This window comes from Taudactylus pleione, unplaced genomic scaffold, assembly GCF_031769625.1.
Source record: "Taudactylus pleione unplaced genomic scaffold, aTauple2 ptg000800l, whole genome shotgun sequence".
NCBI classification, from domain to species: domain Eukaryota; kingdom Metazoa; phylum Chordata; class Amphibia; order Anura; family Myobatrachidae; genus Taudactylus; species Taudactylus pleione.
Genome location: NW_028285202.1, coordinates 1419520 through 1445454, shown reverse-complemented (window position 1 = coordinate 1445454; position 25935 = coordinate 1419520). Strand labels below are relative to the sequence as shown.

Here is a 25935-nt window from a genome sequence, read left to right as displayed (position 1 = left end):
TGGTAATGGTGTCCCTGATCCTGCACATGAGACACTTCCTGTGCTAAACTACAACATAAGAGGAAGCGTCCTGCAGGTCTATGGACGTGAGAAAGTCCACTTGGCCAATAGTGGAGAGGATCAAATTCACTCTTCTCATGCTAAATAGTCTGACACGGACCTAGCTGTTTAGTCTCCTCAGGTTGAGATGGTGCAAAAGGATCCTGAGGACTTTTAGACATGGAAAAGTCTGGAATTAAAGCCTTTGCTCTTCTGTCCTGAAGGAACACAGGACAACTGTGGCTGTTTGTAGTAAAGCTGGTAGCGGTTCTGTAGTTCGTCTAGTACCATTACTTCTGAAGGATTCTTAGTTTGCATGAAAACAGAATTCTAGATACTGAGGAAACTATCTAGTCTCCATACTTAATGACTCCAGAACCCAATGGTCTTTTATACAATGTTTCCATACCATATGTGTGTATAGTGCAAAGTTCTACAGGTGTTAAACAAGATTGGTCCTGACAATAGTCATTGCGGGTTCCAATGCTTTGGCCAATTAGTCTTAATCTTGAAGGCCCAAACTGGCTGTCTAGAGGTAGAAGGAACATCCTGGCTGTGGTATTGCCGTCCATTTGTATAACTTCTGAAGTTTTTGAATTGTAAACATGAGATTTTCCATCACTACCCAGTAATTTGGTTTGTCTCTGAATAAGAGTTTCTTTCACAAGGCAGATTAGCCAGAACGGTGTCTAATTAGGTAACAGCTGCAAAAGGACGGAACCAGGCGGTTCATCTGGCCAACAATGTTGATGCCGTGGACCTTGCTGATGAAAAGGAATTGCACACTCAGCAAGTATTGCCTGTTTACCCTGTCATCAATGTCCATATGGAGTGCATCTCCCCACAGTCTTTCACACCTAGCCCTGAGACCATGGCGATACTTTATTTCAATGTGGTTTTTGGAGAAAATAGGACGTTTCTTGAAAGCACTCACCAGTGGAATAGTAGATGTAGCAGACATGGTCGAACTTCTTACTTCCAGTCACTTTAGGAACCCAGCTCCACTTCCATAGATCTTCATCATCACTGGATACATTCATGTAAGTCTTATAGCATTATACTGGTGTTCTCCACGTGATCCCATTCCCCAAGGACTAAATTCTCCACCTCCTGATGTTCCCGGAAACCTCTGTTCTTGTGGCTGCAATCCTCAGAGATCTTCCTGCTAATGTGGATGTTATTAGTGCCGTCCTTATGTTACTCAGCAAAGACTGCTCATTATCTAAGCTAAATATCGTGTTTCCTCACTGTCATCAGATCCGGCTGCAGATGAATCTTCTACTAATCAGAGGAATCCCTATCTGAGTCCAGGCTTTTAGGAGATCTTGAGGAAGATGTATGAAAGCAACCAATGAGTATCAGCCTTTCCTTTTATAGAATGTACGAGCTTGTAAGCTGATTAGTTGCTATAGGCAACTTTTGTACTTCACTCTTTAGGAGGTGTGATACCAGGGCTGTGGAGCCAGGAGGCAAACTTTTGACTATAACTCATCTAGTAGTAAAATCAAGTACTTGGAGTCTAAGGATTGGCTTACTGACTCCACAGACCTATGTTACAGCCAGAAACTATGAGAGGGGTAAGCCTATGTAAGCCTCTTTCTCTTTCATCCACTAGGGGACACTGGAGGTTGCTTATGCTGTGGGTACAGAGGCATGGATAACTGGAGCTGGCACTTTAAATAATATTAGGTACCCATCGCCACCTCTCTACAGGTGGGGTCCGGGTACCTGGCGCCCTGTTCTTAGTAGAACAGGAAGAAGTGCGCAGTGCTTATTACAAAAGCACTGACAGCTCCTTATAGCCACAGCACAACTCTAACAAGAAGAAGAGTGTGCTGCAGCTGTGAAGATCATCAGTGAGGTTGTTTCTTACCTGTTCCGCCGCACAGCGCTGCTGCGCTGCTTCAGGCGGGGGGCAGTCAAGAGAAGCAGCCGGAGAAGCTGTTCTCACTCCCTGGTCGGCGCTAAAGGCTGCAGGGGACGGCGGGGGCGCGCATAGCGAGGCTGACTATGCATGAGCTCCTCCGTTAGACGGGGCAGCCATTTTGGAGACTGGATAAGGACGGGGGGCGGAGCCTACACAGCGCGAACAGGCACAGATCTATTACAAGGAGCGTGCCTGCCATATTTTGTCTTAATGCCTGCATTCTCTCCCTCCTGAAGGCAGAGTGCAGCTGCAAGGTTACAGATGGTGTAAGTGCAGGGAGTCTAATCTGTTGGAAGGTAGTGCTCTCGCGAGCGGGTCTGAATCAGGCCCTCAGGTCCTTCCAGAGCAGAATTACGTCTACTAGCAGAACACATCTGTGAGTCTGCAGTTTACCTGGGAGAAGCTTCTAAAAATTGCATATCCAAGCGTGCGAAGGGATTCACCATTCATTGGTGACTTACTTTTTAACCCGGAATTGGACGAATGGATATCTCAGGCCACGGGGGGGGTAAGTCTTTTTTTTCTTCCCGTCTACTGCTCCGGCTCCCAGAAGATCTTACACTGAGCCTTCGTTTCATTCCTTTCGGGGTAGAGCCTGAGGTGATTCCATGCTAGCAAGAACCGACAGAGGTAGACCACACACTGTTGTCCGTTGACAGGAGCCTAAACCAGCTGAAAAACAGGTGGCATGACTGTCTTCCGTCCCACCTGGGGTCCCCTGTGGTGGGAGCCCGCTTGCAGAAATTTCAACAAGTTTGGAACCAGACCTCTTCAGAACCATGGAGACTAATTTCCCTAGGGTACCGAATAGACTTCGAAGTCCCCCCTCCACCTCGGTCCTTCACTACAAGTCTGCCTATACCTGCAGACAAGGCCAGGGTTCTACAGGAGGTTATCCAGTCTCTAATAGTATCCGGAGCGTCAACGAGGTATGGGGTTTTACTCAACCCTGTTTGTAGTGCCCAAACTGGATGGTTCGGTCCTTAAACCTATATCTGAAGAAGTATAGTTTCAAAATGGAATCATTGCAGTCTGTCATTGCGAGCTTGGAATCAGGAGAGTTCCTATTATCTCTGGATATCAAGGATGCCTATCTCCAGTTTCCAATTTGAAAACCGCATCAAGCCTTCCTGCGGTTTGCTATACTGCAGGATCACTACCAATTTCGAGCGTGGCCGGTCGGGTTATCCTCGGCTAACTACATATTCACCAAACTCATGTCAGTCATGTCTGCTCTTCTTCGGTCATTGGGAGTGAACATAGGGCCTGATTCAGACCCGGTCGCAAACGCTGTGCGCTCGCAACCGGCTCGATGGTGGGCCAGTGCGCATGCGCACGACGGAGCCGGCTCCATTGTGCGCATGCGCGAGACCCGGATAGCGACGGGCAATCCGTCGCTCCGGGTCTCGCAACAAAGGGGGCGTGCTGTCGATGTTGAGTGACAGCACGCCCCCTTTGGTGGGCGGGCCGGGGGAGTGGCTGCCCAAACGTAGAGGCGTTCCCATGTGAACGCCTCCGTCTGGGGCCGGCCCCACTGACATCAAGGTTGATCTTAAGTACTTGGCTTGGAAGACGGTCAACCTTCTGGCTCTAGCTTTGGCTCGTAGAGTCTCGGTATTGGGTGCTCTATCCTATAAGCCACCTTACCTTGTGTTTCATGTTGATGGGAAGGAACTCTGGATGGTATCCGCCTTCCTTCCCTAGGTTGTGTGGGCTTTCCATATCAACCAGCCTATTGTGGTTCTGTCATTGGTGGCGGACTCGGTGATTCTTCTACCGTGGCTGTGGGTAGAGCTCGCCGCATTTATGTTGCCAGGATAGCTTCCATCCGTAAGTCGGAGTCGCTTTTTGTCCTCTATGATGCTATTCAGAGAGGTTGGCCAGCATCTAGGCAGATGATGGCATGTTGGATTAGGCTGACTATTCATTAGGCTTATGTTAGTGCTGCCGTCGGCCTCCTTCATCCATTTCAGCTCATTCCACAGGTTCTGCGGGTGCGTCATTGGTGGTCGGTAGGGGTGCCTCCTCGTCACAATTGTGCCGGGCGGCCACTTGGTCTTCTGTTCACGCGTTTGTAAAATTTTCCAGATTTTACATGTTTGCTGCTTCAGCATCACATTTTGGGCCGCCTTGTTCTGCAGGTGCCTCAGAGCGCTCCCGCCCGTGGCGAAAACTTTGGGACGTCCCCAGCGTAAGCACCTCCAGTGTCCCCTACTGGATGAAAGAGAAAATGGGATTTTAGTACCTACCGGTAAATCCTTTTCTCTGATTCCACAGGGGACACTGGGCGCCCACCTCAGCGCTCTTAGCCTGCCTGTTCGGTTTGTTCCGTATGTTGTATGTTTTGATTATTGTGTGTGTTCTTCTCTCCCTTTTCTCCGTTTGTTCTCCAACTCCTCTCGGTCTTCATTTTCTAAACTGAGGGCAGATGGGGCATAGAGGGGGAGGAGCTTCACACTTCTGAATTATTTTAAGTGCTAGCTCCAGTTATCCATGCCTCTATACCCCCAGCGTAAGCAACCTCCAGTGTCCCCTGTGGAATCAGAGAAAAGGATTTACCGGTAGGTACCAAAATCCCATTGTTACAGCCGGGAACAATGAGAGAGGTAAGCCTCTGTTACAGCCGGGAACGAAGAGAGAGGTAAGCCTATGTTACAGCTGGGAACGAAGAGAGAGGTAAGCCTATGTTACAGACAGAAACGATGAGAGAGGTAAGCCTATGTTACAGCCGGAAAGGATGAGAGAGGTAAGCCTATCATACAGCCAGGAACTATGAGAGAGGTAAGCGTCTGTTACAGCCAGGAACTATGAGAGAAGTAAGCCTCCATTACTGTCAGAAACTATGTGAGAGGTAAGCCTCTGTTATAGCCGGGAACAATGAGAGAGGTAATCTTCTGTTACAGCCAGGAACGATGAGAGAGGTAAGCTTCTGTTACAGCAGGGAACGATGAGAGAGGTAAGCCTCTGTTACAGAAACCACACACACTACTAACTGACCTAGACAGGAAAAGATACAGGTGATGTGGAGAAGCCTCATTATAGGGAAACCTTTGTGGGGGCTGCCATAGAGAACGGAAATAGTAAGTCACTTCTTAAATTGCTATTTGGTGATACCCTAAATCCCATCTACCTGATACTCCTGTGGGGTCCTGTGTTTCTCCTCTGTACAGTCCTGGAAATAAAGAGGACGGGGACATCTCTCTGGGGTATTTCCGTTACTGGGTCCATCTGTATGAGACACACAGTGACTGAGTACAGTGTATATATGTGATTATCAGGTGATGTGTGAATAGTAACAGAAGTAGCCCATGGCGTGCTAAAGCAGGAATGACTTCGTAGGAATAGAAGGAGGATTCAATTATATGTTCTTAAATTAAAGTCACTGTAACAGGTGATGTGTGTATATAAGAGGCCCCCATACCTGCTCTCCCCTGTACAATAAATGACAGTCTCCTCTTACCCAGTGATGCGAGGGGCTGGTGATTCTCCATCATCACGTCCTTGTACAGACCCCTGTGTTCCTCTATATACTCCCCCTCCTGCATGGAGACATAGACAGTGACATCCTGACACCTTATAGGAACCTGACACACACAATGATACAGTCATCACCCAGACACATCCCCTGGTGTTACTGTATAATGTCCCATTCCCAGCAGTCACCTCTCCAGTCATCACCCAGACACATCCCCTGGTGTTACTGTATAATGTCCCATTCCCAGCAGTCACCTCTCCAGTCATCACCCAGACACATCCCCTGGTGTTACTGTATAATGTCCCATTCCCAGCAGTCACCTCTCCAGTCATCACCCAGACACATCCCCTGGTGTTACTGTATAATGTCCCATTCCCAGTAGTCACCTCTCCAGTCATCACCCAGACACATCCCCTGGTGTTACTGTATAATGTCCCATTCCCAGCAGTCACCTCTCCAGTCAGCAGCTGAATGATCTTGTTGGTGAGTTCCAGGATCTTCTGGTCATTGTGTCTCTCATGTATCAGTGAGTGAGGTGGAGGCACCGGGATGGGGCTCTGGGTCCTGCTACGTCCGCCTGACACATGGGGACGGCTGCTGGGTGTCTCACACTCACCGGATGTCTTCTTCACTAGTATGTAATCCTGTGTATTGGGGGAAGACATCAATGAGAAGGTGAATTAAACTCTACCTAAATATAGCTGTGTATTCAGATACTGCTATAAGATTCAGGCGCAATCAAATAATTAAATAATTAATCTCTTAGAGAATGACACAGCTCCTACTGAGTACCTCTCAAATACTCTAGAACGAAATAATTTAATGAAATATCTTTAAAAAGAGCGCAATCTATTAATTTAGTAGACAATTAGACTTTAATTTAATTCTCAGATTAACAAAATACATATAAAATCACATATCAATAGATATAGAATCTCACACATCATAATAAAATTCAAGTGATCCCAAAGCTCTCAGGAGCAAGTGTATAACTGGCCAGCACCAAAACATTTATTTCGTGACTTAAATGCTTTGTGATTCCGGATGTGTTAATGGGAATCGGTATTACATGTCGGCTGTCGGGATGCCTCCTGTAAGAATACCGACAGCGGCAACCCGATGGATGGTATCCTGACGGGGGACTGGTAAGTATACTTACCCTACCCCCTAACCCTCCCTTCTGGTAGCCTAGCCCTCCCCACCCCGTACCCTAACCCTCCCCGTGAATTCCTGAACCTAGGTCCCCCTCCTTCGTGCCTAAACCTAACCCTCCCCCTTAGTGCCTAAACCTAACCACCCCTTGTGGTGCCTCACAGTAACCCTCCCCCCTAGGGGTGCCTAGCCCTAACCTCCCCCCCAAAAGCTAATGCTAACCGCCCTAACTCTCCCCCCCCAAAAGCTAATGCTAACCCCGCTAAGTGCCCTAACCCTAACCCTCCCACCCAAAACCTAATGCTAAACCCGCTAAGTGCCCTAACCCTAACCTTCCTCCCCGCGGCTAAGAGGACGGGCGCCCCGTAATTACCTTGTTCGGGCATCCGCCGCCTGCTTTCCGGAATCAGGATTAAGACAGGAGTCTGCATTTAGACCAGCGGCGGAAGCAGCTGACTACATCCCGTGTTAACGTACCTATGCTGGTTACTGAAGAAAAGATCTGTAAACTAACGAATATCACGGATTCTGCGGCTACTACGAAGGAACACAAATTAGGCAGTGTGCTACCAAAAAGGTACTTACAGAAACCCCAGCAATTGGAATCACAAAGCATTTAAGGCACTAATACAACGTTTTTGGTGCTATATTTGTGGCCTGTTATTGACTTGATCTTGACGTGATTAACTCCACCATTAAAAACATATATATATTTTAATTACCATACGCCAGAGATTCTATTTCTATTGATATGTACTTTCATTCTTAAAATATCAATTGCCTACTAAGCGGATACATTACACTGTTTTTAGATATGTTTTGTATCTTTTTTATAATTGTTTATTCAGGTGTTCTTTTTGCATGTCCCTGCCTTATATATATATATATATATATGTGATGTCACAGTGACACTCCCAGATCCCCTCACCTCCCCAGTCATGTCCCTGTATTATTACTATAGATAGAAGTGATGTCACTGTGACACTCCCAGATCCCCTCACCTCCCCAGTCATGTCCCTGTATTATTACTATAGATATAAGTGATGTCACTGTGACACTCCCAGACCCTCTCACCTCCCCAGTCATGTCCCTGTATTATTACTATAGATATAAGTGATGTCACTGTGACACTCCCAGATCCCCCCACCTCCCCCAGTCATGTCCCTGTATTATTACTATAGATATAAGTGATGTCACTGTGACACTCCCAGATCCCCTCACCTCCCCAGTCATGTCCCTGTATTATTACTATAGATATAAATGATATAACAGTGACACTCCCAGATCCCCTCACCTCCCCAGTCATGTCCCTGTATTATTACTATAGATAGAAGTGATGTCACTGTGACACTCCCAGATCCCCTCACCTCCCCAGTCATGTCCCTGTATTATTACTATAGATATAAGTGATGTCACTGTGACACTCCCAGACCCTCTCACCTCCCCAGTCATGTCCCTGTATTATTACTATAGATATAAGTGATGTCACTGTGACACTCCCAGATCCCCCCACCTCCCCCAGTCATGTCCCTGTATTATTACTATAGATATAAGTGATGTCACTGTGACACTCCCAGATCCCCTCACCTCCCCAGTCATGTCCCTGTATTATTACTATAGATATAAATGATATAACAGTGACACTCCCAGATCCCCTCACCTCCCCAGTCATGTCCCTGTATTATTACTATAGATATGTGATGTCACTGTGACACTCCCAGATCCCCTCACCTCCCCAGTCATGTCCCTGTATTATTACTATAGATATAAGTGATGTCACTGTGACACTCCCAGATCCTCTCACCTCCCCAGTCATGTCCCTGTATTATTACTATAGCTATAAGTGATGTCACTGTGACACTCCCAGATCCCCTCACCTCCCCAGTCATGTCCCTGTATTATTACTATAGATATAAGTGATGTCACTGTGACACTCCCAGATCCTCTCACCTCCCCAGTCATGTCCCTGTATTATTACTATAGCTATAAGTGATGTCACTGTGACACTCCCAGATCCCCTCACCTCCCCAGTCATGTCCCTGTATTATTACTATAGATATAAGTGATGTCACTGTGACACTCCCAGATCCCCTCACCTCCCAGTCATGTCCCTGTATTATTACTATAGATATGTGATGTCACTGTGACACTCCCAGATCCCCTCACCTCCCCAGTCATGTCCCTGTATTATTACTATAGATATAAGTGATGTCACTGTGACACTCCCAGATCCTCTCACCTCCCCAGTCATGTCCCTGTATTATTACTATAGATATAAGTGATGTCACTGTGACACTCCCAGATCCACTCACCTCCCCAGTCATGTCCCTGTATTATTACTATAGATATAAGTGATGTCACTGTGACACTCCCAGATCCCCTCACCTCCCCAGTCATGTCCCTGTATTATTACTATAGATATAAGTGATGTCACTGTGACACTCCCAGATCCCCTCACCTCCCAGTCATGTCCCTGTATTATTACTATAGATATGTGATGTCACTGTGACACTCCCAGATCCCCTCACCTCCCCAGTCATGTCCCTGTATTATTACTATAGATATAAGTGATGTCACTGTGACACTCCCAGATCCCCTCACCTCCCCAGTCATGTCCCTGTATTATTACTATAGATATAAGTGATGTCACTGTGACACTCCCAGATCCCCTCACCTCCCAGTCATGTCCCTGTATTATTACTATAGATATGTGATGTCACTGTGACACTCCCAGATCCCCTCACCTCCCCAGTCATGTCCCTGTATTATTACTATAGATATAAGTGATGTCACTGTGACACTCCCAGATCCCCTCACCTCCCCAGTCATGTCTCTGTATTATTACTATAGATATAAGTGATGTCACTGTGACACTCCCAGATCCCCTCATCTCCCCAGTCATGTCCCTGTATTATTACTATAGATATAAGTGATGTCACTGTGACACTCCCATATCGCCTCACCTCCCCAGTCATGTCTCTGTATTATTACTATAGATATAAGTGATGTCACTGTGACACTCCCAGATCCCCTCATCTCCCCAGTCATGTCCCTGTATTATTACTATAGATATAAGTGATGTCACTGTGACACTCCCAGATCCCCTCACCTCCCCAGTCATGTCCCTGTATACATCCTCATGTCACACCTTATACATCCTCATGTCCAGCACATATACCCCCCATACCCAAAGTCACTGCCCAGCATTACACCTCATACATATAGTCCTGGGTACACCGTATACAGCCTCATGCCCAGCACATATACCCCCATACCCACAGTCACTGCCCAGCATTACACCTCATACATACAGTCCTGGGCACATCTTATATATCCTCATGTCCAGCACATAGACCCCCATACCCACAGTCACTGCCCAGCATTACACCTCATACATACAATCCTGGGCACACCTTATACAGCCTCATGCCCGGCACATATACCCCCCCATACCCGCAGTCACTGCCCAGCATTACACCTCATACATACAGTCCTGGGCACACCTTATACAGCCTCATGCCCAGCACATATACCCCCCATACACACAGTCACTGCCCAGCATTACACCTCATACATACAGTTCTGGGCACACCATATACAGCCTCATGCCCAGCACATATACCCCCCATACCCGCAGTCACTGCCCAGCATTACACCTCATACATACAGTCCTGGGCACATCTTATATATCCTCATGTCCAGCACATAGACCCCCATACCCACAGTCACTGCCCAGCATTACACCTCATACATACAATCCTGGGCACACCTTATACAGCCTCATGCCCGGCACATATACCCCCCCATACCCACAGTCACTGCCCAGCATTACACCTCATACATACAATCCTGGGCACACCTTATACAGCCTCATGCCCAGCACATATACCCCCCCATACCCACAGTCACTGCCCAGCATTACACCTCATACATACAGTTCTGGGCACACCATATACAGCCTCATGCCTGGCACATATACCCCCCATACTCACAGTCACTGCCCAGCATTACACCTCATACATACAGTCCTGGGCACATCTTATATATCCTCATGCCCAGCACATATACCCCCCCATACACACAGTCACTGCCCAGCATTACACCTCATACATACAGTTCTGGGCACACCATATACAGCCTCATGCCCAGCTCATATACCCCCATACCCACAGTCACTGCCCAGCATTACACCTCATACATACAATCCTGGGCACACCTTATACAGCCTCATGCCCAGCACATATACCCCCCCATACCCACAGTCACTGCCCAGCATTACACCTCATACATACAGTTCTGGGCACACCATATACAGCCTCATGCCTGGCACATAGACCCCCATACCCACAGTCACTGCCCAGCATTACACCTCATACATACAATCCTGGGCACACCTTATACAGCCTCATGCCCGGCACATATACCCCCCATACCCACAGTCACTGCCCAGCATTACACCCCATACATACAGTTCTGGGCACACCATATACAGCCTCATGCCTGGCACATATACCCCCCATACTCACAGTCACTGCCCAGCATTACACCTCATACATACAGTCCTGGGCACATCTTATATATCCTCATGCCCAGCACATATACCCCCCCATACACACAGTCACTGCCCAGCATTACACCTCATACATACAGTTCTGGGCACACCATATACAGCCTCATGCCCAGCTCATATACCCCCCATACCCGCAGTCACTGCCCAGCATTACACCTCATACATACAGTCCTGGGCACATCTTATATATCCTCATGTCCAGCACATAGACCCCCATACCCACAGTCACTGCCCAGCATTACACCTCATACATACAATCCTGGGCACACCTTATACAGCCTCATGCCCGGCACATATACCCCCCCATAGCCACAGTCACTGCCTAGCATTACACCTCATACATACAGTCCTGGGCACACCTTATACAGCCTCATGCCCAGCACATATACCTCCCCATACCCACACTCACTGCCCAGCATTACACCTCATACATACAGTTCTGGGCACACCATATACAGCCTCATGCCCAGCACATATACCCCCCATACCCGCAGTCACTGCCCAGCATTACACCTCATACATACAGTCCTGGGCACATCTTATATATCCTCATGTCCAGCACATAGACCCCCATACCCACAGTCACTGCCCAGCATTACACCTCATACATACAATCCTGGGCACACCTTATACAGCCTCATGCCCGGCACATATACCCCCCCATACCCACAGTCACTGCCCAGCATTACACCTCATACATACAATCCTGGGCACACCTTATACAGCCTCATGCCCAGCACATATACCCCCCCATACCCACAGTCACTGCCCAGCATTACACCTCATACATACAGTTCTGGGCACACCATATACAGCCTCATGCCTGGCACATATACCCCCCATACTCACAGTCACTGCCCAGCATTACACCTCATACATACAGTCCTGGGCACATCTTATATATCCTCATGCCCAGCACATATACCCCCCCATACACACAGTCACTGCCCAGCATTACACCTCATACATACAGTTCTGGGCACACCATATACAGCCTCATGCCCAGCTCATATACCCCCATACCCACAGTCACTGCCCAGCATTACACCTCATACATACAATCCTGGGCACACCTTATACAGCCTCATGCCCAGCACATATACCCCCCCATACCCACAGTCACTGCCCAGCATTACACCTCATACATACAGTTCTGGGCACACCATATACAGCCTCATGCCTGGCACATAGACCCCCATACCCACAGTCACTGCCCAGCATTACACCTCATACATACAATCCTGGGCACACCTTATACAGCCTCATGCCCAGCACATATACCCCCCCATACCCACAGTCACTGCCCAGCATTACACCTCATACATACAGTTCTGGGCACACCATATACAGCCTCATGCCTGGCACATATACCCCCCATACTCACAGTCACTGCCCAGCATTACACCTCATACATACAGTCCTGGGCACATCTTATATATCCTCATGCCCAGCACATATACCCCCCCATACACACAGTCACTGCCCAGCATTACACCTCATACATACAGTTCTGGGCACACCATATACAGCCTCATGCCCAGCTCATATACCCCCATACCCACAGTCACTGCCCAGCATTACACCTCATACATACAATCCTGGGCACACCTTATACAGCCTCATGCCCAGCACATATACCCCCCCATACCCACAGTCACTGCCCAGCATTACACCTCATACATACAGTTCTGGGCACACCATATACAGCCTCATGCCTGGCACATAGACCCCCATACCCACAGTCACTGCCCAGCATTACACCTCATACATACAATCCTGGGCACACCTTATACAGCCTCATGCCCGGCACATATACCCCCCATACCCACAGTCACTGCCCAGCATTACACCCCATACATACAGTTCTGGGCACACCATATACAGCCTCATGCCTGGCACATATACCCCCCATACTCACAGTCACTGCCCAGCATTACACCTCATACATACAGTCCTGGGCACATCTTATATATCCTCATGCCCAGCACATATACCCCCCCATACACACAGTCACTGCCCAGCATTACACCTCATACATACAGTTCTGGGCACACCATATACAGCCTCATGCCCAGCTCATATACCCCCATACCCACAGTCACTGCCCAGCATTACACCTCATACATACAATCCTGGGAACACCTTATACAGCCTCATGCCCAGCACATATACCCCCCCATACCCACAGTCACTGCCCAGCATTACACCTCATACATACAGTTCTGGGCACACCATATACAGCCTCATGCCTGGCACATAGACCCCCATACCCACAGTCACTGGCCAGCATTACACCTCATACATACAATCCTGGGCACACCTTATACAGCCTCATGCCCGGCACATATACCCCCCATACCCACAGTCACTGCCCAGCATTACACCTCATACATACAGTTCTGGGCACACCATATACAGCCTCATGCCTGGCACATATACCCCCCATACTCACAGTCACTGCCCAGCATTACACCTCATACATACAGTCCTGGGCACATCTTATATATCCTCATGCCCAGCACATATACCCCCCCATACACACAGTCACTGCCCAGCATTACACCTCATACATACAGTTCTGGGCACACCATATACAGCCTCATGCCCAGCTCATATACCCCCATACCCACAGTCACTGCCCAGCATTACACCTCATACATACAATCCTGGGCACACCTTATACAGCCTCATGCCCAGCACATATACCCCCCCATACCCACAGTCACTGCCCAGCATTACACCTCATACATACAGTTCTGGGCACACCATATACAGCCTCATGCCTGGCACATAGACCCCCATACCCACAGTCACTGCCCAGCATTACACCTCATACATACAATCCTGGGCACACCTTATACAGCCTCATGCCCGGCACATATACCCCCCATACCCACAGTCACTGCCCAGCATTACACCCCATACATACAGTTCTGGGCACACCATATACAGCCTCATGCCTGGCACATATACCCCCCATACTCACAGTCACTGCCCAGCATTACACCTCATACATACAGTCCTGGGCACATCTTATATATCCTCATGCCCAGCACATATACCCCCCCATACACACAGTCACTGCCCAGCATTACACCTCATACATACAGTTCTGGGCACACCATATACAGCCTCATGCCCAGCTCATATACCCCCATACCCACAGTCACTGCCCAGCATTACACCTCATACATACAATCCTGGGCACACCTTATACAGCCTCATGCCCAGCACATATACCCCCCCATACCCACAGTCACTGCCCAGCATTACACCTCATACATACAGTTCTGGGCACACCATATACAGCCTCATGCCTGGCACATAGACCCCATACCCACAGTCACTGCCCAGCATTACACCTCATACATACAATCCTGGGCACACCTTATACAGCCTCATGCCCGGCACATATACCCCCCATACCCACAGTCACTGCCCAGCATTACACCTCATACATACAGTTCTGGGCACACCATATACAGCCTCATGCCTGGCACATATACCCCCCATACTCACAGTCACTGCCCAGCATTACACCTCATACATACAATCCTGGGCACACCTTATACAGCCTCATGCCCAGCACATATACCCCCCCATACCCACAGTCACTGCCCAGCATTACACCTCATACATACAGTTCTGGGCACACCATATACAGCCTCATGCCTGGCACATATACCCCCCATACTCACAGTCACTGCCCAGCATTACACCTCATACATACAGTCCTGGGCACATCTTATATATCCTCATGCCCAGCACATATACCCCCCCATACACACAGTCACTGCCCAGCATTACACCTCATACATACAGTTCTGGGCACACCATATACAGCCTCATGCCCAGCTCATATACCCCCATACCCACAGTCACTGCCCAGCATTACACCTCATACATACAATCCTGGGCACACCTTATACAGCCTCATGCCCAGCACATATACCCCCCCATACCCACAGTCACTGCCCAGCATTACACCTCATACATACAGTTCTGGGCACACCATATACAGCCTCATGCCTGGCACATAGACCCCCATACCCACAGTCACTGCCCAGCATTACACCTCATACATACAATCCTGGGCACACCTTATACAGCCTCATGCCCGGCACATATACCCCCCATACCCACAGTCACTGCCCAGCATTACACCCCATACATACAGTTCTGGGCACACCATATACAGCCTCATGCCTGGCACATATACCCCCCATACTCACAGTCACTGCCCAGCATTACACCTCATACATACAGTCCTGGGCACATCTTATATATCCTCATGCCCAGCACATATACCCCCCCATACACACAGTCACTGCCCAGCATTACACCTCATACATACAGTTCTGGGCACACCATATACAGCCTCATGCCCAGCTCATATACCCCCATACCCACACACTGCCCAGCATTACACCTCATACATACAATCCTGGGCACACCTTATACAGCCTCATGCCCAGCACATATACCCCCCCATACCCACAGTCACTGCCCAGCATTACACCTCATACATACAGTTCTGGGCACACCATATACAGCCTCATGCCTGGCACATAGACCCCCATACCCACAGTCACTGCCCAGCATTACACCTCATACATACAATCCTGGGCACACCTTATACAGCCTCATGCCCGGCACATATACCCCCCATACCCACAGTCACTGCCCAGCATTACACCTCATACATACAGTTCTGGGCACACCATATACAGCCTCATGCCTGGCACATATACCCCCCATACTCACAGTCACTGCCCAGCATTACACCTCATACATACAGTCCTGGGCACATCTTATATATCCTCATGCCCAGCACATATACCCCCCCATACACACAGTCACTGCCCAGCATTACACCTCATACATACAGTTCTGGGCACACCATATACAGCCTCATGCCCAGCTCATATACCCCCATACCCACAGTCACTGCCCAGCATTACACCTCATACATACAATCCTGGGCACACCTTATACAGCCTCATGCCCAGCACATATACCCCCCCATACCCACAGTCACTGCCCAGCATTACACCTCATACATACAGTTCTGGGCACACCATATACAGCCTCATGCCTGGCACATAGACCCCCATACCCACAGTCACTGCCCAGCATTACACCTCATACATACAATCCTGGGCACACCTTATACAGCCTCATGCCCGGCACATATACCCCCCATACCCACAGTCACTGCCCAGCATTACACCCCATACATACAGTTCTGGGCACACCATATACAGCCTCATGCCTGGCACATATACCCCCCATACTCACAGTCACTGCCCAGCATTACACCTCATACATACAGTCCTGGGCACATCTTATATATCCTCATGCCCAGCACATATACCCCCCCATACACACAGTCACTGCCCAGCATTACACCTCATACATACAGTTCTGGGCACACCATATACAGCCTCATGCCCAGCTCATATACCCCCATACCCACAGTCACTGCCCAGCATTACACCTCATACATACAATCCTGGGCACACCTTATACAGCCTCATGCCCAGCACATATACCCCCCCATACCCACAGTCACTGCCCAGCATTACACCTCATACATACAGTTCTGGGCACACCATATACAGCCTCATGCCTGGCACATAGACCCCCATACCCACAGTCACTGCCCAGCATTACACCTCATACATACAATCCTGGGCACACCTTATACAGCCTCATGCCCGGCACATATACCCCCCATACCCACAGTCACTGCCCAGCATTACACCTCATACATACAGTTCTGGGCACACCATATACAGCCTCATGCCTGGCACATATACCCCCCATACTCACAGTCACTGCCCAGCATTACACCTCATACATACAATCCTGGGCACACCTTATACAGCCTCATGCCCAGCACATATACCCCCCCATACCCACAGTCACTGCCCAGCATTACACCTCATACATACAGTTCTGGGCACACCATATACAGCCTCATGCCTGGCACATATACCCCCCATACTCACAGTCACTGCCCAGCATTACACCTCATACATACAGTCCTGGGCACATCTTATATATCCTCATGCCCAGCACATATACCCCCCCATACACACAGTCACTGCCCAGCATTACACCTCATACATACAGTTCTGGGCACACCATATACAGCCTCATGCCCAGCTCATATACCCCCATACCCACAGTCACTGCCCAGCATTACACCTCATACATACAATCCTGGGCACACCTTATACAGCCTCATGCCCAGCACATATACCCCCCCATACCCACAGTCACTGCCCAGCATTACACCTCATACATACAGTTCTGGGCACACCATATACAGCCTCATGCCTGGCACATAGACCCCCATACCCACAGTCACTGCCCAGCATTACACCTCATACATACAATCCTGGGCACACCTTATACAGCCTCATGCCCGGCACATATACCCCCCATACCCACAGTCACTGCCCAGCATTACACCCCATACATACAGTTCTGGGCACACCATATACAGCCTCATGCCTGGCACATATACCCCCCATACTCACAGTCACTGCCCAGCATTACACCTCATACATACAGTCCTGGGCACATCTTATATATCCTCATGCCCAGCACATATACCCCCCCATACACACAGTCACTGCCCAGCATTACACCTCATACATACAGTTCTGGGCACACCATATACAGCCTCATGCCCAGCTCATATACCCCCATACCCACACACTGCCCAGCATTACACCTCATACATACAATCCTGGGCACACCTTATACAGCCTCATGCCCAGCACATATACCCCCCCATACCCACAGTCACTGCCCAGCATTACACCTCATACATACAGTTCTGGGCACACCATATACAGCCTCATGCCTGGCACATAGACCCCCATACCCACAGTCACTGCCCAGCATTACACCTCATACATACAATCCTGGGCACACCTTATACAGCCTCATGCCCGGCACATATACCCCCCATACCCACAGTCACTGCCCAGCATTACACCTCATACATACAGTTCTGGGCACACCATATACAGCCTCATGCCCGGCACATATACCCCCCATACTCACAGTCACTGCCCAGCATTACACCTCATACATACAGTCCTGGGCACATCTTATATATCCTCATGCCCAGCACATATACCCCCCCATACACACAGTCACTGCCCAGCATTACACCTCATACATACAGTTCTGGGCACACCATATACAGCCTCATGCCCAGCTCATATACCCCCATACCCACAGTCACTGCCCAGCATTACACCTCATACATACAATCCTGGGCACACCTTATACAGCCTCATGCCCAGCACATATACCCCCCCATACCCACAGTCACTGCCCAGCATTACACCTCATACATACAGTTCTGGGCACACCATATACAGCCTCATGCCTGGCACATATACCCCCCCATACCCACAGTCACTGCCCAGCATTACACCTCATACATACAGTCCTGGGCACATCTTATATATCCTCATGCCCAGCACATATACCCCCCCATACACACAGTCACTGCCCAGCATTACACCTCATACATACAGTCCTGGGCACATCTTATATATCCTCATGCCCAGCACATATACCCCCCATACCCACAGTCACTGCCCAGCATTACACCTCATACATACAGTTCTGGGCACACCATATACAGCCTCATGCCCGGCACATATACCCCCCATACTCACAGTCACTGCCCAGCATTACACCTCATACATACAATCCTGGGCACACCTTATACAGCCTCATGCCCAGCACATATACCCCCCCATACCCACAGTCACTGCCCAGCATTACACCTCATACATACAGTTCTGGGCACACCATATACAGCCTCATGCCTGGCACATAGACCCCCATACCCACAGTCACTGCCCAGCATTACACCTCATACATACAATCCTGGGCACACCTTATACAGCCTCATGCCCGGCACATATACCCCCCATACCCACAGTCACTGCCCAGCATTACACCTCATACATACAGTTCTGGGCACACCATATACAGCCTCATGCCTGGCACATATACCCCCCATACTCACAGTCACTGCCCAGCATTACACCTCATACATACAATCCTGGGCACACCTTATACAGCCTCATGCCCAGCACATATACCCCCCCATACCCACAGTCACTGCCCAGCATTACACCTCATACATACAGTTCTGGGCACACCATATACAGCCTCATGCCTGGCACATATACCCCCCATACTCACAGTCACTGCCCAGCATTACACCTCATACATACAGTCCTGGGCACATCTTATATATCCTCATGCCCAGCACATATACCCCCCCATACACACAGTCACTGCCCAGCATTACACCTCATACATACAGTTCTGGGCACACCATATACAGCCTCATGCCCAGCTCATATACCCCCATACCCACAGTCACTGCCCAGCATTACACCTCATACATACAATCCTGGGCACACCTTATACAGCCTCATGCCCAGCACATATACCCCCCCATACCCACAGTCACTGCCCAGCATTACACCTCATACATACAGTTCTGGGCACACCATATACAGCCTCATGCCTGGCACATAGACCCCCATACCCACAGTCACTGCCCAGCATTACACCTCATACATACAATCCTGGGCACACCTTATACAGCCTCATGCCCGGCACATATACCCCCCATACCCACAGTCACTGCCCAGCATTACACCCCATACATACAGTTCTGGGCACACCATATACAGCCTCATGCCTGGCACATATACCCCCCATACTCACAGTCACTGCCCAGCATTACACCTCATACATACAGTCCTGGGCACATCTTATATATCCTCATGCCCAGCACATATACCCCCCCATACACACAGTCACTGCCCAGCATTACACCTCATACATACAGTTCTGGGCACACCATATACAGCCTCATGCCCAGCTCATATACCCCCATACCCACACACTGCCCAGCATTACACCTCATACATACAATCCTGGGCACACCTTATACAGCCTCATGCCCAGCACATATACCCCCCCATACCCACAGTCACTGCCCAGCATTACACCTCATACATACAGTTCTGGGCACACCATATACAGCCTCATGCCTGGCACATAGACCCCCATACCCACAGTCACTGCCCAGCATTACACCTCATACATACAATCCTGGGCACACCTTATACAGCCTCATGCCCGGCACATATACCCCCCATACCCACAGTCACTGCCCAGCATTACACCTCATACATACAGTTCTGGGCACACCATATACAGCCTCATGCCCGGCACATATACCCCCCATACTCACAGTCACTGCCCAGCATTACACCTCATACATACAGTCCTGGGCACATCTTATATATCCTCATGCCCAGCACATATACCCCCCCATACACACAGTCACTGCCCAGCATTACACCTCATACATACAGTTCTGGGCACACCATATACAGCCTCATGCCCAGCTCATATACCCCCATACCCACAGTCACTGCCCAGCATTACACCTCATACATACAATCCTGGGCACACCTTATACAGCCTCATGCCCAGCACATATACCCCCCCATACCCACAGTCACTGCCCAGCATTACACCTCATACATACAGTTCTGGGCACACCATATACAGCCTCATGCCTGGCACATATACCCCCCCATACCCACAGTCACTGCCCAGCATTACACCTCATACATACAGTCCTGGGCACATCTTATATATCCTCATGCCCAGCACATATACCCCCCCATACACACAGTCACTGCCCAGCATTACACCTCATACATACAGTCCTGGGCACATCTTATATATCCTCATGCCCAGCACATATACCCCCCATACCCACAGTCACTGCCCAGCATTACACCTCATACATACAGTTCTGGGCACACCATATACAGCCTCATGCCCGGCACATATACCCCCCATACTCACAGTCACTGCCCAGCATTACACCTCATACATACAGTCCTGGGCACATCTTATATATCCTCATGCCCAGCACATATACCCCCCATACCCACAGTCACTGCCCAGCATTACACCTCATACATACAGTTCTGGGCACACCATATACAGCCTCATGCCCAGCTCATATACCCCCATACCCACAGTCACTGCCCAGCATTACACCTCATACATACAGTCCTGGGCACACCTTATACAGCCTCATGCCCGGCACATATACCCCCCCATACCCACAGTCACTGCCCAGCATTACACCTCATACATACAGTCCTGGGCACACCTTATACAGCCTCATGCCCAGCACATATACCCCCATACCCACAGTCACTGCCCAGCATTACACCTCATACATACAGTCCTGGGCACACCTTATACAGCCTCATGTCCAGCACATATACCCCCCATACCCACAGTCACTGCCCAGCATTACACCTCATACATACAGTCCTGGGCACACCTTATACAGCCTCATGTCCAGCACATATACCCCCCATACCCACAGTCACTGCCCAGCATTACACCTCATACATAATAATAATACTATTAGTGACAGCAGTAATAATAAAGTACAGGCCTGGTACCTGTAACACAGCTCCTGCTCCTCCTCCTCCTCCTCCTCCTCCTGATCTGCCGCAGACAGATCTCCCCTGTGTATAATAATAGTAAATACCATTACCTGCTGCCAGACAAAGCAAAGGGTAGTGGATCATAGATCCCGTTCAATAGATGTAGCCTGACGTCACACAATGTATATAGCCGGGGAGTCTGGAATAGATGTCCTGAGCGCAGGGTACAGACCACAAAAAAATGTCCGCGGGTCCCGTTTTCACCACATAGCGCTACTGGACCAGTGTACAGGAAAATGGCTTCCGTCACCCCTACAGACATGTCTGATAGTAAATATTTACCTTGTTAAAGTTATTTTACTCAAATATAGGGCGCCTGCAATTTCCTTGTCTTCGGTCATGTAGCCACTGGGAGAGCGTCGGCCATTTTGTTGTGGTCCTTTGGTTGTATGCATACTGATATGTGATTGATAGTTGATACCCCCCTGACAGATGAGGGGGAGGGGAGGTGGCTGGGGGGAGGTCAGGGTGTTTCTGGGGGGTGTCTGGGGAGGGGGACAGGACAGGTGTGTGCTGGTGCTGTACAGTTACTGTCTGTATGAGGCAGTATTTAGAAACAACAAACTTTCATTTCTACACCCGTATTGTTCTGCAATATAAATGGGTTATATACAACTCGGTGTAGTATCTAAGTGGTAACTCATTTACTATCATTAGTCTACCATTTTGTACGCGGAGTTACTCTACTTATTAATCAAGAAGTATAGTGTGTCAGTTCATAGATGTTACAATGGTGATACTTTATAGATACATTGTTTGCTTGGCTTTAGGAAATACTGGTTGATGTTTTAAATATTTCTTTTAAAGTGTATATGAAATACACATTTTATTGCTAATAAACAACATTTTGCGACTTCCGGTTGCGGCGCGGACATGGCTGGACGCTAAAGTCAGGAGCTCCATTACTGACCGCCTCATACCTCATTTCACGGCCGCTCCCTGGCCTCTATTTCCTAATGGGCAACCCTTGAAGACCCCACTGTCTTTCCCCTCACTTTATGAAGCGGTACCCCATCGCCGGCCGCCGCAGTTTAGAGGAAGAGGCCAGGAAATCTCCATCAGCCGATGTATATCCTGGCTTGTTCCCTCCCCTGCAAATGGTGGTGACACCTTTCCGTTTTGGGAAACGGAGGGCATCGCCACCCCCTCCCCGCCCACAACTGCAGCAGACTGTCAATCACTGACAGTCTGTGAGCGAGTTAGCCAGACCTTTCTGCACACTCGCAGAATGGGCCTTGCGCCTGCTCAGATTCCCTAACATCGTGAATTTGCGTTCTGCCGTGCACTAGCAAGCACGGCTGAATCGGGCCCGTAGTGAGTCATCATAAGCATGAATTGGCTCTTCTGTAAGTTATAGAAGTGTTCCTTCGAGCAAAAAGAGCTGGCGTTCCTGGGTTACATTATTTCAGGCTCTAGTCACCAAATACACCCTGAGAAGCTTTCCACCATAGTCAACTGGCTCTGTCCAGTGGGGTTAAAAGGCAATACATTTCCTGGGCTTCTGTAACTTTTACCGGCAGTTCCTCAAGAACAATTTGTCTTTTACAGCACCCATCACCGCCCCCACCAAGGGCCAAGACACCCGGGTTTGGCCTCCTGAGGCAGAGGAAGCGTTTGATCGCTTAAAGCAGTGCTTCATCTCTGCTCCCATCCTAGCCCGATTGTGACCTACCTTTCTTTCTGGAGGTGGACATCTCCAAGGTCGGAGCAATGCTTTCACAGAAGGATGAGGAGGGGAAGTGATACTCTTGTGATTTTTTTTCCCACAAGTTGCTCCAGAGAAAAACTATGCTATCAGGGTTACAGGCATACACCAACCACAAGAACCTTACTTATCTTAAGACCACTCACTGTCTAAACTATTGTCAATCCAGATGGTCACTGTTCTTTGACTGCTTCAACCTGGTGATCAGTTACCGGTCATGTAGCAAAAACATCAAAGCTGATGCATTGTCCTGGGAATTCAGTTCCACTGAGGACAAAGTTCAAGAGGACAAGCCCATCCTGAATCCGGTCTGCTTTGTAGCAGTAACTACCAAGGTCAAAATTCCCCCAGGAAAGACACTCATAGCGCCTGTACTCCGTACAAATTTGTTACAATGGACACATGATTTGCGTTTCACCAGTCATGCAAGTGTGAAAAGAACCCTGGAGCTAATCCCTAGGGCATATTGGTGGGCAACGGTCTGTCAAGATGTTAAGGGCCTCGTGGCAGCCTGTTCTGTTTGTGCTCAACATAAGGCTATGCCTCACTCGCCTTTAGGTCCCCTGCATCCATTACCAATGCCTGATCATCCTTAGACCCATATATCACGGAAGCGATTGTACTCACATGGTATACACATTTGCACATTCACAATTCTTGTTTGTTCAGTTACTAGCGCCGAGGTCATTAATTGATTGATATAGATTCCTTTTTGTCACGTTTTTAAAAATTTCACTATACAGTATGTTGGTAATTCATAATACAGACATGATCTTAATGTCAGTATGAATATCGACACTGATGAAATGCTGTTAAACAGAGGGTCCCAGTGGTGCGGCATGGACTTACATTTGGTCCAGCTCCACGGGGCAGCGGTGTCTTCTGGTCCAGCAGTGTCAGCTGATGAGTTCCTGGGGAGTCATCTAAATCAGTGGTTCCGGAGGTTAGTACCCTAACCCCTATACCTAAACCTCCTCTCGCAGTCTGAACCTAGCCCTTATGTTGGGACTTTGCATAATGCTTCCAATAATGTGGACCATTTCACATGTCAGCAATGTCGATATTACGGTGTTGACATGTCAATTATTTTGAACGTCGACATGGTGACACTGGCCCAGGTGCTGTGTTTTAAGTAAAGAGACTGCAGCAATACCACTATTGGTTTGTGATGCTCAACTATGGGTCTTGGTGATTCTGGGACCAAAAGACCTAACACCACCCGCTGACACCTTACCACCCACCAAATAAATCATTAAGCTTATTGATGCTGTTTATATTATATATATATACACACACACACACACACACAGATATATATATATATATATATATATATATTCCAAGGGTGAACCGGCACTCAAAAAATAATAGAGATATGTGCCAGGGTGCCTTCTGTAAGTGTCCAATATTCATGCAAAGAATCAGCGGCACTCCTGGACTGGTATCATAAGCAAAAAAGGGTTTAATACCTGCCAAACTGCCAGTTTGGCATGTATTAAACCCTTTTTTGCTTATGATACCAGTCCAGGAGTGCCGCTGATTCTTTGCATGTATATATATATATATATATATATATATATATAGATGTGTGTAATATATTTGTACTTTACATATAAGTGTGACCTGAGCTTGGTTGTGAATATATCCTTTATTTAGATACAAATGACAGTAATGAATAGATATCAAACTTGTAGGATGATCAATGTAATTATAGCATTCCAATTGTACTACATAGATTTATATTGGTGCAACAAAACGATCATCGTTGTCAAATATCACATAATCCCATGAAGTTTTGCAATAGCTCAGAATACAGAATAGCCATTAAGGTAACATATAGTGATTTATTATACACAACAGTAAAGACATATATATATATATGATGTCTAATAGTACAATGCACCAATTAAGAATTGTTTGTCGCTGTTCAAGCCTTATGATAATCTTGTATTCATAAGCATAAGGGACTCATGTGAATTACTACATATCTTCTATATAAAGCACTGCATACTAAGATTTGTGTATATTATCATAAGTAATATACACAAGATTGTAGCTAGATTGTAAGCTCCTAGGAGCAGGGTCCTCCTCCCTACTGTCTTCCAGCCCTCTTCTCAAGCACTTCAGTGACAGCCTTCACCTTCCCAGGTGTATTGTGTATGGACAATTGTGTTGCTAATTGATACTTGTGTCCTGTTTATATTTTTGTTACTGTATTGTAATGTAAGTTTCTGTGCACCCTGTACTGTATGTATGGCGCTGCGGACCACTTGTGGTGCCCTATAAATAAAATGTAAATATAATAAGTAAACAATGATAATAGCCAGTATAATAGTCTTATTCTAAACCTTCCTCAGCCCCCATTAGATTCCTGGGGTCTCACGGACATGTCACTGTGTGTTACCAGCCCAGAGATCTGACCAGTCTCCTCCCCACATTCTCTGGTGTATCTCATACATCAGGAGCCATCAGCCCCTA

The 25935-nt window shown here is 48.3% G+C and overlaps 1 protein-coding gene across 1 annotated transcript in view; it reads right to left on the bottom strand.

Moving 5' to 3' along the window:
- Window positions 1-23446, bottom strand: part of LOC148474923 (uncharacterized) — a 41953-nt gene extending 18507 nt beyond the window's left edge. Inside the window, exons 1-5 of the mRNA XM_088457979.1 lie at window positions 23425-23446; window positions 21708-21802; window positions 5894-6085; window positions 5427-5505; window positions 5097-5194 (exon numbers count right to left, since the gene is read on the bottom strand). Of these exons, the coding sequence (XP_088314105.1) occupies window positions 5097-5194; window positions 5427-5505; window positions 5894-6085; window positions 21708-21802; window positions 23425-23446 (486 nt within the window). The remainder of the gene's footprint in view (window positions 1-5096; window positions 5195-5426; window positions 5506-5893; window positions 6086-21707; window positions 21803-23424) is intronic.
- Between the last annotated feature and the right edge of the window lie 2489 nt (window positions 23447-25935).